At 36.2% G+C, this 18939-nt stretch overlaps 2 protein-coding genes across 2 annotated transcripts in view; one reads left to right on the plus strand and one right to left on the minus strand.

Annotated features, from left to right (window-relative positions):
* Positions 1-18939, minus strand: part of CENPP (centromere protein P) — a 162647-nt gene that overhangs the window by 73290 nt on the left and 70418 nt on the right. The gene's annotated exons all lie outside the window — the stretch shown is intronic.
* On the plus strand, positions 1257-17281 carry ASPN (asporin; the record flags this gene model as incomplete). The annotated part of the gene is made up of 7 exons (XM_081317418.1): positions 1257-1530; positions 3920-4032; positions 4625-4838; positions 7817-7927; positions 14802-14895; positions 16668-16806; positions 17084-17281. 7 exons carry the CDS (start codon positions 1257-1259, stop codon positions 17279-17281), a joined length of 1143 nt encoding a protein of 380 aa, XP_081173544.1.

Consider the following 18939-nt stretch of genomic DNA (forward strand, 5'->3'; position numbering starts at 1 on the left):
TTTAAATAATTACATCTTAATTATTTCTCACCTCAATTTAAAGCTCATATTCAGATTACTAAAAAATCATATATATTGGATTATTATACAATCATTTTATCTTCATCTGTTATGACTTGGATGAAGTATTTTCTGTTCTCCATGACTTTATTTAGCTGCATTTCTATATTATCCAATAATGGAAACTCTCTAGTTTTGTACAAAATGTCCAGGTTACATCCATCTTAGATCCCTGAAGGAACTAGCTAATGGTCTAAGTACTTTAATCTATTAGCTTTTGATAAGTTCTGTAGAATGGCAAAATGCTAGGTGACTGGAATAGAAAAATATTCCTGTTTTGGAATATTTGGAGGGGGAAGGAAATGAAGAGATAGAAAAATTACAAACAAATCAATCTAACACTGATACTTGGAAAAATTCTATGCTCTCTTTATGAGCAGTTCATAAAGAGATAGATCTACAAGCACCTTAAAAGCAATGTAGTATTTATATTAGAAGACAGCATGGATTTAAAAATAAAACATTATTATTATTTTTTTGCTTGCTGACACATCATTTCTGGATTCTTAACTCAGTGTGGGAATGTTACAGAAGCACTTTCTTTTCTTTGCAAGCTCTGCCAGAAACAAGAAAGGAAACTGTAGCGCTTTTTTCCAGATTTAACTCCTTTCAATTTAGCTATATAGACATGACAAATAAATAAAAATAGTATTATAGAATTATATTCTGCCTTTGGTACCCTGTAAACTAAACTATATAAGTAGATGGTGTTCTGAGAGAATTACTGGGGGGAATGATTACAACTGGGCTCCTGTTCAATTATCTTTCAGCAATGTGCTTCTTTATATACACAACAGACTGGACTCTGATTGGGATAGGAACTGCTCCAAGCTTTTCTAAGCTTTTGTAGCTTCATAGTCTTATTTCCCGTCCAGGTTTCTACAATATTTCATTTCTAAAGGCCAAACTGATCATTTTGGCAATACTGACTGAGTACTGTACTCTGCAACCATCAAATCCTTTTCATTTGAAATGTTAAGTTTCTAAAAGATTTCTAGTGTTCCATATAATTTGCAGAAATAAAACATTTTAGCCACCTTAGTTCTCAAGTAAAATCTCAACAGATGAATTAATATTTATATTCTAGATGCTTATGTGTGGCAGTTTTTAATAGTTCTGAAATTACAAAATCAATAATGGTATTTTTCTGTTTGGTATTCATTGTATTTTATTTTAGGAGTCTGTATTCTACAAATATGAAGGAATATATACTTCTGCTTCTTGTGGCCTTAAGTTCTGCTAAGCCTTTCCAAAACCCTTCATACTTCACCTTTAAGAATATAATGCTCATGGATATGGAAGATCTGGATGATGATGATGATGATGACGACAATGATCATGTTGACGATGATGATAAAGACGAAAATTCCCTTTTTCCTACCAGAGCACCCTTGATACCAGTTGACATATTTCCAGTATGTCCCTTTGGATGTCAATGCTACTTAAGAGTTGTGCACTGTTCTGATTTAGGTAAGGATAATTATCATTGAAACTATAGTATACCTATGCAGTACATTGATGATGTAAAAATTTGAAATTAGCCAGTTTTCTTCAGCTTCCTGAGAAGAAAGTCCAGAGATGTAGTAATACTATTTCAATACCCACCTTAAGCTTTAAAGATTTCCAAGAAAATGGATAAGATGCTGTCTTAGTTGCCTTTACAATCAGTTGAACCCTTGCTCCTCTCAGCTTATATGAGAAGCAGATGAGGGAAGTGACAATTTGAGTCCAGGAACTTGTGAGAGCTTCTGGCAACCTTGATGTGATGTGATGTGCTTCAGGTATCTTTGAGCGCAATGATGTTAAAGAATTACTTAAAACTTTTTAAAGGAAAGTTGATGGTGGGAAATACCCAGCCAGCAGGAGGAGAAGTCAAGTGGACAGTTAGCCTTGAATCACTGCACAGCCACAAGAGATCCAACATGAACAATCTACCCTCCTCAATCTCCAGAGAATCTTATCTGTCTATTCCCAAGAGAAGACAAGCAGTCTGGGTAGATTCCTGTACTATAGGTAGAATTAAATAAAGTAGTTGTGTTGATCTATTGCTTGGGCTTGACAGTTGTTGAAATGGTTGGGATGAATTGACTTTGCATCATCCTAAACAAAGGATTAACTTGACTCTTTTCAGTCTTCAGTCCAATCAGGGTTTAGGCCTGATTGTGGGACACAGGTACTATTGGTCAAACTTCTAGATTACCTGGTTTGTGACCTGGATGGAGGAGGTATACCTGTCCTGGTCTTATCATGTTTTCTCGAAAATAAGACCTGGTTCTATTTTTCTTTTGCCTCCAAAAGAGGCACCACGTTTTATTTTCAGGGAAGATGTCTTTTCTACTAACCTCCGGCACTGACAGCCCCGCCCAGGAGGCCCACTTCTTCTGCGGTCAAAGGAGCAGCTTCATTCTGCAGCTGAGAATGGAGCTCTGGCCTGCATTTCGCAGTCAGAGGGTTTTCTGGAGGGTCTCTGCAGCCAACAACTGAGCTATAGATTCAATCCATAACTTGGTTCTTACCTGCAGAGATCTTGCAGAACCGAGCTATGGAAGTGGGCTGGCGAAGAGAGGCCTGGCTGCAAGGTAAGTGGGTGCGGGCCCCCACTTTTAGGTGTGTGCCTTGCCCCAAAACTAGGGGTATTATTTTGGGGGTAGGGCTTATATTAGGCCCACCCTCAAAAAATCAAGCTAGGGCTTACTTTCAGAGAAACACAGTATTAGACCTCAACAGCTTTTGATACCATCAACCATGGTTCCCTTTTGGGTTTAGGAGAGGAATATTGTTTTAACCATCCTTCCTTAGTTGGTGGGAGAAGAGAGATTGGCACAATGGCACCTGATTTGTGGAACACTACAGGGTTAGTCTCGTCTCTACTGCTTTTTAACTTCTATATGAAGTTATTAGTAAAGTTATCTATCGTGAATAAAAAGACATTATTCAACAGTTTAGAGATGGATATCTTCAATATCCTGATGATACCAAATTGTATTTTGCAGGTCTGACTTGTGGGAGAGCTGTTATTAACCTTAAATGGTGTCTAGAGGTTGTCAAACAAACTGAAATTGAACCCTGCCAGTTTGGAGTTACTTTTGATCCATCAGGGTCCTTTGTCATAGTTAGATGGGTAAGCACTACCTATCAGGGAGTAGGTTCACAGCTTGGGACTGCTTCTGAACTCCAGAGTGGTTTAACGCCCAGCTTCAGCAAGCATGCCAGTGGGTGGAGCAGAGATAGGACTAGCTACTGTAATTCATGCTCTTATCACGAAACAGTTAGACAATTGTAATGCACTCTGCTTGGGACTACATTTAAAGAAACTACAATTCCAAAATGAAGAAGCTGCCTCCTTTTCCAATTCCAACATTGGGAGCATGTTACGGCACTTTTGGGATCCTGCATTGTTTGCCAATTGGGTCCTATTTAAGGTGCTGGAAGTTGACTTATAAAGCCCTTTACAGCTTAGCACCAAGGTACCTTCAGGACTGCCTACTCCTGTAAGTATCATGCTGACCAAGTGGAGCTACTAGAATGAAACTAATGCAGTTGTATACTTTCAAGAAGCTTGGCCGTGATGTTTCTTTGTAGAGAGCTAACACTGTGGAACAGCCTGACCATGGTAAAAGGAATGGCTCCCTCCTTGTTGGCCTATTGGAAGCTCTTGAAGACCAAATTGTTTCAGACAACTTTCCCCTGATGTGAATGTTGCCATCTTTATTTCATTTGTATTTTTTTATTGTCTTATGGCTACTGTGGATATGTGTATGCATTCTATAAAAGGCACCAAGAGTCTCCTTTCATTGCAAAGCACAGAAATATTTTTAATAAATAAATATTCATATTTTCTTTTTCTTCTTATAAATAGGCTTGACTTCTGTACCAAGGAATATTCCATTAGATACTCGTATGATAGATCTTCAAAACAACAAAATAAAAGAGATCAAGGAAAATGATTTTAAAGGACTTTCATTACTATATGTAAGCTTATTTTCTTAACTTCCTCTCAGGATGCTTCATTATGTCTGTCTGTCTGTGTCTGTCTGTCTGTCTGTCTGTCTGTCTGTCTGTCTGTCTGTCTGTCTGTCTGTCTGTCTGTCTGTCTGTCTGTCTATCTATCTATCTATCTATCTATCTATCTCCATCCATCTATGTATGTGTATTTACTGAGAAACAGCATAAAAATAATATAAATTGATGTTCAAGGAGATAAAGATAATTCTTTTGGAAAATCAGCAATTTGATCTATTCTAATAACATTTTCAAAATTGATTAATGTGTGATCATTTTATTAATCTATAGCAAAAGCAAAAGAGAAAATCTCATGTGTAATATTAGAATTTTTTAAAATTTAATTTTGGAAGTCTTTAGTGATTCCCTTTCCATGCTACTTGTGCTTTCTTCAAATTATACATAAACACTTTCATGTTGGAGCTTGATGGCTTGCAAAAGTTTGAGTACTTTAAAAAAACCAAAAATAATATATTTTCATTTAAAGAATATCATACTATCCTTTTAAGCAAGAGCTTTAAAATAAAATCAGTGCCTAACATTAACCTCATATTTTGATTAGGCCCTTGCCTTGAACAACAACAAAATAACAAAGATCCATCCGAAAGCATTCCAGTCAACAAAGAAGCTGCGGCGTCTCTACTTGTCCCATAATCATTTAACTCAGATCCCAGAAAATCTGCCAAGAAGTTTAGCTGAGATAAGAATTCATGACAACAAAGTTAAAAAGATTCATAAAGACATATTTAAGGGAATGAAGTCTTTACATGTTTTAGGTAAGTGTATTTTTATAAATCTGCTGCATAATAGTGGTGTGGGGGGGGGAGGTTACTTTGTGAACCTCCCAGAATCACAGGGAGATGTGCAGGGAACAAAATTAATAAATAAATAAATCATTAGATGAGGAACTTAGAACGAACAAACTAAACTGTAAGAGAGGTAATGCTTCTTGGTGGATAGCAAGAGAACTGTCTCCATGCTGAAGAGGGAAATTTGTATATTTATACTAATTTTTAAATATGTGATACCTGTGACAAAGACTTTACAAATTATTTACATCATTCAGACCAACATAATAAAAAACATTGGCTTCATTATAATATTCTCAGTAACACACTAAAAGCTTCATTTCTTGGGGATAGATAGATAGATAGATAGATAGATAGATAGATAGATAGATAGATAGATAGATAGATAGACAGATAGACAGACAGACAGAGGCAGGCAGGCAGATATTCTTTTGAGAGCAAGCATCAGAATTTCATTTTTCCCAGGTTCAAATTATCATGCAAAGGTTTGCTTACAATCTTCATGACATTTTCTGTGGAAAGTCAAAATGTCATTACTAGGACAGAAGAGTTATAGAATTCTGATACATGAATTGTAATTGAGTAAAATAATCACTCAAAGCTAAGGTAGACCATTACATCATACAGCATAAATGTGGACACAAACCAACAGTTATGTAACATTACAATGGTAAATCTTGCCTCATTTCAAAATTTCAAAAAGCCTCTTTTGTGAAATAACGTTCTATTTTGTAAGATTGTCTAGGTTTAATAATTTTATGGGAGATTGAGGTTTGTAATTTTTATTTAAAGATGAATAGGAGTATTGAGCTTCTTCTATCATCAAAACAATGTGACTTTGGGACAAAAGAAGGCAAACAAATTAATCTGCTTCAAATATCATAACAAAGGTTTGGGAGCTTAATGTGATATACGTAATTTATAGCCTGCTTGCCGTAATTTCTATTTTTTTGAGGTCACATTAAGCCAAAATTAAATTAAACATTCATACAAAAAAGTTGTCCTTTAAAATAATGAATGCTTATCTTCTTCTAGTTCAAACTTCACAGATAAAACATAGGTTCCTATTTTTCAGTGCTGCATAGTTTTTTAAAAAAATAGCTGCCTCCTGCAATTGAGGGAAAACAAATAATCATTTGTTTATTGGAACTGAACATGTGGAAAGATCTTGTTTGGTAATAGCCTATATAGAAACAGGCTTGAGTGTCCAACTCATTGTTTGGCATTGTCTTTAGCAAATATTTTTGATTGGTTCTGATATATATACAGTGCTTTTTTTCTAAAAAAAAAAAAAAAGGTACCAGAACTCAGAGGTGCTATCACTGGGAGCAATGTCGGTGTCTTGCTACAGTGTCGCCACCTGTCCTTTGCACCCCTGCCCCTGCGGCTTGGAGACACATGCCGCGGGGATTCCCCTCCCCACAGCCACCGTGGGGATTCCCCTGCCCGCAGTTGCCACGCCACGGCCCGTGCTGAGCCCCTACCCAGAGCTGCTCTGAACCCCAACCCAGAGCTGTGTTCCTCATGGCAGTGGTCTCCAGCACCAAACAGCCTCTTTCCAACCACATCCAGAAAAATTTGTAACAAACACTGGAATTCTCAAGGCCATGTTTGGTATTTCCCAGCAATCTGTTACTGGAAGGAAAAAGCAATCCCTGCTGCGTTACTGATCCCAGAGAAGCATTTGCATGTATGCAGGTATCCTTAGGGTGCCATAGTTATGGATGAGAATTATTGGTTGCAAAGTTGGCATTTCTGGATGTAATACAGATATTTTGGACTTATTTTTGTTTCTTTGCATGTTTGATATTTTTAAAAAGGCATATGCTACTGACTACACTTATGCACATATGTAACATCTTTTGCTAGGATACATGAACACTGCTTGTCCAGAATTTGAAAAGTGAAAGATTGTGACTAAACAAAATTTTAATGTACAGATACCACCAGAAATTATTTTAGCCTTTTTAATAAATGTTGTTATTGATGTTAAGCTCACCATGGAAAACATCATATATTGTTATGTATATACTAGGTTAATTATTTAAAGACTGAAGTGCAACATAACTAGATTCTAAATAATCTATTTTTCAAAACACACAACAGTCCAAACAGTAAAATTAAAGTCCAAATTAAGAATATTTCATTCTTAAGAATTCTTTAATTTAAAGTGGTTTAGTTGTAATAGATGGTTATAGATTCAAAATAGTTTTCAAGAGTGTACAAAAGATACTATTTTTTTCTAGCATCAGCTAAATTATACATATTACATTGACAAAAATGTTTCTCATTTCTTTCCTGTTACCTTTATTGATTTCATTGCAGAGATGTTAACATAGGAAATAGATTATTTTGTTATCTAATTTTACCTTCCAAAAGACAGAAGCAGATGAAAAATGTGAGGTTCTTTCCTTTTGGCTTTTTTGAATTAGCTGTTTTAGATTCTAAAAGTTTAGTTCCTAAAGAAGTAACCTTGTAAATAATTTTAATGTCCTCCTCTAGTGCAGGGTAGGCAACCTTGGTTCTTTTATGACTCAAGGACTTCAACTCCCAGAATTCCTGAGCCAGTATGGCTCAGCTTGGAAACCTCTCTCTTTCCCCTCAGCGTGGCTGGCTCAGGATTTCTGGGAGTTGAAGTCCAGGAGTCATAAAAAAGAGCCAAGATTGCCTACTCCTAAAGCCAATAGAGGGAGCTTTTTTTTGCAAAAAAAGGTGCCAGAACGCCATTCTGTATGCTGTATGACACAACTTACTTTATAAATTAGAGGTGTTAGGAAGTTTCCTACATCTTATAAAGCCATTTCCTTTATTCATATAAAGTTTAACAGATTATAAGGAATAAATCACTGTACTGTTTTACTGGAACTATAAAAATCCTGATGGGGTGGTGGTGGGATTTGAAAATCTCCTGTACTTCCAACTAATAGAATGTGCTCTTTTGACAGAAATGAGTGCGAATCCTCTTGATAATGATGGGATAGAACCTGGGGCTTTTGAAGGTGTGACAATCTATCATATAAGGATAGCAGAAGCAAAATTAACATCTATACCAAAAGGTATAAAGTTTTTGGCTTTTTAAAAAATATACTTAACTTCTTTTATAAACTATATTGTAAATTTGATATTAATATGTATTTCAGTTAAAATAACTATAACTAACTTGTGTAACGACATATTGTAAGAATTCAATAATTTCTGAAAATGGTATCCAGAAGCTTGGGAGCACATCAATTCCATTCTTGGAAAGAAAAAAAATACGGTACCTATACAACTAAGCAAACAGTAAAAGAAACAAACCATCAATCCAGATTTAAAGCACCTATGTTACAGAAAATCATTCTCCAATGGTTGAGGATGTAGCTGTGCAATACTTGCGATCAGGGCAAATAAATAAGCTGTACAATTCATCTGTTTGATAGAATCAAAGGGAAGCACATTGTTTTATGCTAGAACCCAATCCAGAAATAACACTTATTAGAGGTGGAGGCAACATTTAGGTACTCCAAATAACAAGTTATTTGTTAAAATGACCATCTTAAGCTTGCAAATTACTGATATGTGCCACAAGGAGAAACATAGTCCATACCTGTTTGGAATCTATCATTCCTATTCAAGAAGTAGTACTCTCTTTTTGAGATGTACACCAACAAATTGCATTTGATAGGAAAGCCAGAGCCAAGTGACTTTCTAAGCATTAATATCTATGATGGTCAATAAAAACTTCATGAGAGCAGCAATTAAACAAAGTATGGTTCCTAATCCACATAACCACTAAAATGGCAAATCACTACGAGATTACCTTATTTTCGACGACCTTCCAGGAACATCAAAGACTGAAAAATGTAGCATTCTGTCAAATAGTTAAAATAATAATAATAAAAAAATTCCAAGACCTCAGAAATACTTATTTCCCCATTTCAGCAAATATTTTTCTTTTTAACTAAATAATCAATTGTAAAAACATGCCATGTTTTCATAAGAACTCAAGTATTTAATATTTATTTGTTATGTATATGTAGGGGTGTGGGTCTATACATATGTGTATATAGTATGGTTAGGTGTGTGTCATGTATGTGTTCCACTTTGAGAGCGGGCAACTAAATTTCATTTTTGATGTGTGCTGTTGTGCCCACAGTAAAAAAATGACAATAAAGGTTATCTTATCTTATCTTATCTAAAAGAAAGAAAGAAAGAAAGAAAACTGCTAGTGGATGAACTGTAATATCTGTAAGTTCAATGGTGAAAAAAAGCAAGGTTCTACATTTAGGCAAGAAAAACCAAATGTACAGGTATAGTTTAGGTGGTACCTTGCTCAACAGTAGTAACTGTGAGAAGGATCTTGGAGTCCTAGTGGACAATCACTTAAATATGAGCCAGCAGTGTGCTGCAGCTGCCAAAAAAGCCAACACAGTGCTTAACAGAGGGACAGAATCAAGATCACGTGAAGTGTTAATATCACTTTACAATGCCTTGGTAAGGCCACACCTGGAATACTGCATCCGGTTTTGGTCACCACAATGTAAAAAAGATGTTGAGACTCTAGAAAGAGTACAGAGAAGAGCAACAAAGATGATTAGGGGACTGGAGGCTAAAACATATAAGAAACGGTTGCTGGAATTGGCTATGTCTAGTTTAATGAAAAGAAGGACTAGGGGTGACATGATAACAGTGTTCCAATATCTCAGGGATTGCCACAAAGAAGAGGGAGTCAAGCTATTCTCCAAAACACCTGAAGGGAGGACAAGAAGCAACAGATGGAAACTAATCAAGGAGAGAAGCAACCTAGAACTAAGGAGAAACTTCCTGACAGTTAGAACAATTAACCAGTGGAACAACCTGCCTCCAGAAGTGGTGAATGTTCCAACACTGGAAGTTTTTAAGAGACTGGACAGCCATTTGTCTGAAATGGTATAGGGTTTTCTGCCTGAGCAGAGGATTGTAGTAGATGACCTCCAAGGTCCCTTCTATTATTATTATTGTTGTTGTTGTTGTTGTTGTTATTATTATTATTATTATTATTATTATTATTATTATTATTATTATTATTATTATTATTATTAATTTGCATCCAATCCTAGGATGAGCTTAAGTGCTAAAATAAGCATATAATGTACATATTTATTGAAATGTGTATTTTCACCAAATTCTTTGTGATTTTATCCTATTAAATATGTTGAGAATTGCAGGGAAAGATGTTGCAATAACTTTTGGCATTACCTAAGCTTCTAATAATATCACAGTAGTCCAAGTCTATGCCCCAACCACCGGTGCTGAAGAGGATGAAATTGACCGGTTCTATGAAGCTCTACAGCACCTTATAGAACTAACACCCAAAAATGATGTCCTTATCATCATGGGAGATTGGAATGCTAAAGTAGGAAGCCAAAACATAACTGGAATAACAGGCAAGTTTGGCCTTGGAGTACAAAATGAAGCAGGGCACAGGCTGATAGAATTTTGTCAAGAGAATACGATGGTCATAGCAAACACTCCTTTCCAACAACCCACATGGACATCACCAGACGGTCAACACAGAAATCAGATTGACTATATGCTCTGCAGCCAAAGATGGAGAAGCTCTATACAGTCAGTAAAAACAAGACCAGGAGCTGACTGTGGCTCAGACCATGAGCTTCTTGTTGCAAAGTTTAGGCTTAAATTAAAGAAAATCGGGAAAAGCGCTAGGCCAGTCAGGTATGAATTAAATCATATCCCTGTTCAATATACAGTAGAGGTGACAAATAGATTTAAGGAATTAGATCTGATAGACAGAGTGCCTGAAGAACTATGGACAGAGGTTCGCAACATTGTACAACAGGTAGCAACCAAAACCATCCCAAAGAAAAAGAAATGCAAGAAAGCAAAATGACTGTCTGAGGAAGCTTTGCAAATAGCTGAGGAAAGGAGGGAAGCGAAAGGCAAGGGAGAAAAAGAAAGATATGCCCAATTAAATGCAGAATTCCAAAGAATAGCTAGAAGAGATAAGAATGCCTTCTTAAATGAACAGTGCAAAGAAATAGAATAAAACAATAGAATAGGGAGTACCAGAGATCTATTCAAGAAAATTGGAGAGATGAAGGGAACGTTTCATGCAAAAATGGGCATGATAAAGGACCAAAATGGCAGGGACCTAGCAGAGGCAGAAGAGATTAAGAAGAGGTGGCAAAATTACACAGAGGAACTATACAAGAATGAGCTTAATGTCCCTGATAATCACAATGAGGTGGTCACTGACCTCGAGCCAGACATCCTAGAATGTGAAGTGAAGTGGGCCTTGGAAAAGCTGAGCAACAACAAAGCTAGTGGAGGTGACAGTATTCCAGCTGAGCTATTCAAAATCTTAAAAGACGATGCAGTAAAAGTGCTACACTCAATTTGCCAGCAAATTTGGAAAACTCAACAGTGGCCACAGGATTGGAAAAGATCAGTTTACATTCCAATTCCAAAGAAAGGCAGGGCCAAAGAATGTTCAAACTATCACACCATTGCACTCATTTCTCATGCTAGTAAAGTTATGCTTAAAATTCTACAAGCTAGAATCCAGCAGTATGTGGATCGAGAACTACCAGAAGTACAGGCAGGATTTCGAAGAGGCAGAGGAACTAGAGATCAAATTGCTAACATACGCTGGATCATGGAGAAAGCTAGAGAGTTCCAGAAAAACATCTACTTCTGCTTCATTGACTATGCTAAATCCTTTGATTGTGTGGATCATAACAAACTGTGGCAAGTCCTTAAAGAGATGGGCATACCAGACCATCTTATTTGTCTCTTGAGAAACCTATATGCGGGCCAAGAAGCAACAGTGAGAATTGGACACGGAACCACTGATTGGTTCAAAATTGGGAAAGGAGTCCGGCAAGGCTGTATACTGTCACCTTGCCTATTTAACTTATATGCAGAGCACATCATGAGAAAGGCAGGGCTAGATGAATCAAAAGTTGGAATTAAGATTGCCGGAAGAAACATCAACAACCTAACATATGCAGATGATACCACTCTAATGGCAGAAAGTGAAGAGGAACTAAAGAGCCTCTTGTTGCAAGTGAAGAAGGAGAGTGCAAAAGTTGGGTTGAAACTAAACATTAAGAAAACCAAGATCATGGCATCTGGCCCTCTCAATTCCTGGCAAATAGATGGGGAAGAAATGGAGGTAGTGACAGATTTTATTTTCCTGGGCTCCAGGATCACCGCAGACGGGGACTGCAGCCAAGAAATTAAAAGACGCTTGCTCCTGGGGAAGAAAGCCATGGCAAATCTAGACAGCACACTAAAAAGCAGAGACATCACCCTGTCAACAAAAGTGTGTATAGTCAAGGCTATGGTCTTCCCAGTTGCAATGTATGGCAGTGAAAGCTGGACCATAAGAAAGGCTGAGCGCCAAAGAATTGAAGCCTTTGAACTATGGTGCTGGAGAAGACTCCTGCGAGTCCCTTGGACTGCAAGGTGATCAAACCGGTCAGTCCTAGAGGAGATCAACCCTGACTGCTCTTTAGAAGGCCAGATCCTGAAGCTAAAACTCAAATACTTTGGCCACCTAATGAGAAGGAAGTACTCACTGGAGAAGAGCCTAATGCTGGGAAAGATTGAGGGCAATAGAAGAAGGGGACGACAGAGAATGAGGTGGCTGGATGGAGTCACTGAAGCAGTAGGCGTGAGCTTAAATGGACTCCGGAAGATGGTAGAAGACAGGAAGGCCTGGAGGAACATTGTCCATAGGGTCGCGATGGGTCGGACACGACTTCGCAACTAACAACAACAAAGCTTCTAATTTCAAGTTGAGCTGAAAATTCTGTAAGATGAAGTTTATTTATCTGCAAGTTCTCAAGGGCAATAAATTGGTGTATTCAAAGTTATAGTACAGCCCTATATATAAACACTCAAGAAATCTCAATTAGCCATAGATACACAGGTCTATTCACTTCAAGGGGTTAATTTCCTCATCTGTTTAAAAAATTAAATTACTGTATTTTGGGTAATTTTTGTAAATGAATCTCAAAGGCCAAAATTATTAGTGACTAATTTATGAATCTAATAAACAGAAATGCACATACATAAATTAGAAAAATAAAGGTAGAATTGGAAACCAACAAGAAGAAACTGTTTTTTGGCATTTCATAATAATGCTGCCAAGATGAAATCATTGGAGAGCTAATATTTTCCTAGACCATAATGGAAACCAAAGGCATGCTTTAGATCATAGTGTAACATAGAAAACAGATACATGAATATAATAAGCAGTATCATTTTAAAACATAATTTAATGCCTCCATGTCTTTAATTTTATGTGGTGGGGTGTTTGTTAGTTTTAAGACGCCACAAGATTTTGTTGTGCATATTGGCCAACAGATCTAAAATAACAAATGTGCCTTATATTTAATTTGGAAAACTATTTCTCAGATCAACATGAGGCTAGCACAAAAATACTGTTACACTTACCATTTTTCATAAGCTATGCAGATTTGGGTTTGTTCTGCACAACCTGTGCATTTTTAGCACTCATAAAAATTGTTACTACAATTTCCTTTGAAATAGTTAGAATAAATGGCAATATCCCAAAGGTGCATTTTTTCAGGAGGCAACTGGACTTTCTTGTTTTTCTTTAGCTTCTCATCCAAGAAGCTTCTTCAGCCCTGACTAGATGGTGGGGAATGGAAGGATTTATATTCCTTGCAGACAGCCAGTCATTTGCATTCTTTAAGAGAGTCATTGAAGCCATCTGGACGTTTAACTGTGTCCACAGGGTCACCTGAGTGGTGCAAATGTGTGTGGAGCCTTCTTGGCTGCAGGATGTTTTCTGCCCTGTGTCCCTTCACTGTTGAAGAAAGAGCAGGCTATTGGAGATGAGTCTGTGGTGTCTGCATCTCAAACCGAAGCAGAAATGGTTCCTGTAGTCTGCACTCTTTTCTGGAAATCCATTCATACTCCCTCACCATTTGAAGGGTCTTCATCCCATAAATGTCTATGGAGTTTCTCAGAGATCAAGGTCATGGTTGTCCCAAAGGTGCTTCCCAAAGCATGACCTGGATGACTGAGAATCTCCACAGACATAAATGGCAATACTTTCCTCAAATGCAACTATGGAAGAAAAGGGGATATTGCTATCAACTGCTAACAAACTGCACTCAATTTACAGATCTGTTTCTCAGATTTTAGGAAGTACTAGTTGAAACCTGAACATGCAAGCTTTATCATGAAAATAAAGTAGACTTTCTGTGAATTAAATACAATAACAGACTGTTAACAGAGGGCTTTGAAGTTTAATTCTGCTTTTGGTTTTACCTGTTAGCTATGCTTTTTTCTATGTAGTACAAAGATGTCAGGCCACGTTGGTCAGGTAAAAGTGGTGTAGAAGTTTATAAATTGTGTGCCTGCTTTGCAAGGGGGGATATTATTTCTGAAATATATTTTATCAGTATTCACCAAGATGGTCACTTTATGTATATATTTGTTTGTTTGTTTGTTTACGCACAATTTTTCTGTTTATGTAGTCTATTTTTGTTTTACTTTTTTATTTCTTCTTCTCTTTCCCCGTTTTTGGAGTTTGTGTTTTAAAGCTTTGAATAAAAATGGGGAAAAAAATTAAATAAATAAATACATAGGTCAATAGTTTATTGTGGCATAAGATGATATTCTAAATTGACATGCAGTGGGACACCTACACATATGTGATCTCATGATCTTCCTTCTTGTGAATGAAACAACCCAGAGGATATGGTCCTGTTCCAATTCAGCAGTATATGCAGTTTTAATTCCTGAAATATGTGTTTGAACAAGATAAGCCTCATTGCTCATCATGACTGTGCATTCCTAAAACAATTACAGCTGCCATAAAATATTTGATATTAACACATTGATCTCCATATATCTAATATATTGCTTAATTTTTAATGTTCAACTTATCAAGATATATATTTCCATTTTTAATAGGGTTACCATCCAGTCTACTGGAACTTCACCTAGATGACAACAAAATCTCTGCAATTGAATTTGAAGATTTCATTCGATATAAAAATCTTCAGAGGTAGAACTTAAGCTTTGAATGAGTTGCCACTAGTATGCTGATAACATTTAGCACTGCTGATCTCGTCTGTAGACGTGGTAAAAAGAAAGAAGTCAGTTTCTTTGACTGTTCCTTAGGCTCAGTAATATTATATAAGGGAACAATTTGAGATGAAATCCTCATAGACAAAGATGCTGTTGCTGTGTGGAAAACCAGAGGACAGCTTATACTAGGATGGGGTTGCACCACCCGCTAAAGGGCACTTGCCCAACTATTTCTAATGCAAACTGCAACTTTTCTTACGTTCTGGTTTGATCATGGTAAACCAATTCCTGTTTGTCCCACATAGACTTGGTTACAAAGACAAAATACAGAAGGAAGACAACAGCAACAGAGTATACAAAATCAATTGCAACAATTGTAACCAATTCTATGTAGGGCAAACAGGAAGGCAATTGAAAACATGGGTTCAAGAACATCAACTAGCCATTAAACGGCACAACCAAAAATCCCTGAACTCAAACCACATTGATAATAAACAACACCAGTTCGATTGGAAAGGAACAAAAATCATTGGACACGCCTAAACCCGCCACACACATGAACTTATTGAAGCCTGGTATTCTACCAAAGAAGCAATTAACAAGCATGTTGCTCTAGATCCAGCATATGGATATGTAAGAAACCAGACCATTCGGCCTACCAATCAACAAGAGACCCAACCAGGCTGCTCAGAATTTAAATATAGCTCCAAACGAACAAACAACCACATGACCAACTGACCACACTGGTACACAGGACATTTATAAGCTAAGGAAAATTGGACAAGAATATCCTGCTGATGATGTTATCTAGTACGGCAATGAAATGTTCAGAAACTAAACTGAAACAAGCTTGGACAGCAAACCACTTGCCAATATCTAAAACCCGAGCTACAAATATTTTCTATTATTTCAGTGACTTGGGACTTAACATCAACTGACCTATATCAACATTATCATGTTTAAAATTAATATCAGCAGAAAGACAAACTGTTTTAGGAGCTTCCCGATGGAGATATAAGAGAAAGCTTTTTCCTGCTTTGCTCCTTAGCAAGGGAATATATTTAGCCTTCGGGAAAAGGATTTAAGAGCTGTCTGCCTTATGGACAGAAAAGCAGGGAAGCTAAATAGTAAAGTTTAAAAATTGTATAATAATAGTATTTTTATAATACTATACTATAATAATTTAATATTTTGTAACAATAATTCCTTAACTATATTCTTATTAAGAACACTTCCAATAACTTCTATTCCTTGGAGGCGTCCTGCTTCCCTTTGATTTATATAAACACATTTCTACATTGTTGAAGCCAATTTCTTTTTTTCTTTGAACCTAAGAGGGGTCAGGAAGATTTTTTTTTTCTGAAGCAGGTTAGATCTTGTGACCTCTGTTTCTAAATTGATATATTGGGCAGTTTGAGCTATTTCTATAAATAACAGATGGAGAGAATGATGTCATACAGAATACCCTTCAAGACACTTGGGAAAAAATGGATATACTGTATAATGTATCCACTAGTTAAATTGTGTTAAAAGAGGTAAGATAACTTTAAAGGAATGTAATAGGTGCTAGAAGAAGGTTAACAAAAAGATGCATGTTATATTTAACAATATTCTGGCAGCCCAGTAGAATATTGGAAAGAAAATAATTTTGAGAATGAAATACTGAAATACAATGTTTAAAATAGTTTATATAGTTTTCAAGTTTTATTATAAAATATATTGCTATTTCAATTTTTTATTTACCACTAGGTTGGGGTTGGGAAACAACAAAATCAAAAATGTGGAAAATGGAAGTTTTGTGAATATACCAAATGTTAGAGAAATCCATCTAGAAAAGAACAAACTGAAAAAAGTACCTTCTGGTCTTCCAGAACTAAAATATCTACAGGTAATATACAACTTAATAGGCTTTTCCCCCCACTTGCTCTTACTGAGACAGTTGTCAAATTCTTAACAATATCCATGGCTAGCACAAGTCAGCCAGTATCTTGTTTTCATTACTAATTGTTTCAATTCTGTACTAAATACTTCTACATTTTGTATTTGTATTGTATTGATCTGGGGCCATTGACCTGCTAACCCATTCTGGCAAATACCAAACTTGTGGTAGTAAGTTTAAACATATTGTATGGTAATTAGTCAAATTTCTTTTTATCTTCTCATAGGTTGTCTTTCTTCACTCAAATAGTATTTCAAGTGTGGGAGTGAATGATTTTTGTCCAACAGAAGGAAGGCTGAAGAAAACATTATATAATGGCATAAGCTTATTCAAGAATCCTGTCAAATACTGGGATATTCAACCAGCAACTTTTCGTTGTGTGCTAAACAGAAACAGTGTGCAGATTGCAAATTATGGAAAATAGTACAGGCAAAGTATTATTGAAATACTATTATTAAAACCAACATCACAAAACTTGAAACTGTAAAAACTGTAAATTATACTGCCCAGTTTCATTACAAAATACTTATACAAGGTTTAATAAATTAAAAACATAACATTCCATTAAATTCCTTCAATTTATTTTTCTATATTTTTTAATTTGTATAATTTAGGAATCTTTCTAGAATAAATGGTTTCCTAGCACAAAATTGGTTTGTTTCATTCACTGAGATCCACGCTACTACGTCTTTTTTTTTGCAGAAGAAAATAGAAAGTTTTAAAATAATTTTCAGGGGATTAAATAAATAGTTATGTACTGGGGAAAAAAACTCCTGTTTAAATATTTATTATAGCTCAAAAGGAAAAATTTGAACATTTAACAAAAGTAAACTAAACTGCCTTTAAAAAGCTCTATAGGACATGGGTCCCCAACCTATGGGTCACGGCCGCAGTCCCATTTGCGCATGCACATGGTCGCAAAAGGGGACACTAGCGCAAATGTCTGTGGCCCATTTGCGCATGCGTGAACTGGGCAGCTAGCCACCATGGGGGGGTGCATGGCCGTTCAAGCATGTGCATGGCACCAGCACATGCAAAAACTGGGCCACTAGTGCCACACCAGTGTGCGTGGCTCCATGCATGTGCACCAATTTTGAAGCTGCTTTTCTTCCCTCCACTCCGTGAGCCCGGAAAGGTTGGAGACCTCTGCTATAGGACACTTTATTATTAGTTTGATAATCTAATCCACTATGACCCTAGATAATATTTAAAGATTTGTGCTAAAATTGAAAGACAAACTTAATTATGAAGCCCTAGATAATATTTACAGATTTGTGCTAAAATTGAAAGACAAACTTAATTATGAAGCCCTTTAGCCTCAAAGGTTTTAATATTTATTCATCTGGATGCCTTGGATGAATATACTACTTTTATAACAAAAACATATATATCCTGAATATTAACCATGCAGAAATACATTTAAAAGAGAAATGAGTATATTCTCTGCACAGAGAGCACAAATACATAAGCTTGTATTTCCTGTATGGGTTAGTCCACCTAGGATAGAATTTTAAGGTCTGAGATTAGAAAAGTATTTTATTTTGTGGTAAAATGTTTTAGGCATGTGGGGATCTCAATCATGTGCAGCTCATAAACAGGAGACAGACACACACAGAGAGAAGTTACTGTATGCAGAGAGTCAATGAAACTCACAGACTATTATACCTATAAATAGACCCATTTAAATCAATTGAAAATTTAGTTAAAATAATTTATTTTCCCATAAGCTGTTATAAATATTCTGGCTAGCCTTTCCTTTACATGTGAGATAAACAGATAAACAGCTTTAAAGACATAAAACACTAACACAAATTAATGTAGAATAAAGAAAACAAAGAAAGAAAAAGAGAAAAAAAGCCCTTCATGTGTGTTTTCACTTGATGTATTGTAGACAATGAACTTTCATGACTAATTTAAGACCACTTTTCAACTTGTTGTCTTTATTGCATTATTAAAACTGGATCCAATTCTTCTATATTACTGCTTTAGTACTGTAACTTTGCTTTACTCCAACCTGCATGTACTGTATACCAAATATTTTGTTATGGTTGGTTAACTGATGATGGTACTGTGTGAAAATAT

This window comes from Vipera berus (assembly GCF_964194415.1).
Source record: "Vipera berus genome assembly, chromosome: 2".
NCBI lineage: Eukaryota > Metazoa > Chordata > Lepidosauria > Squamata > Viperidae > Vipera > Vipera berus.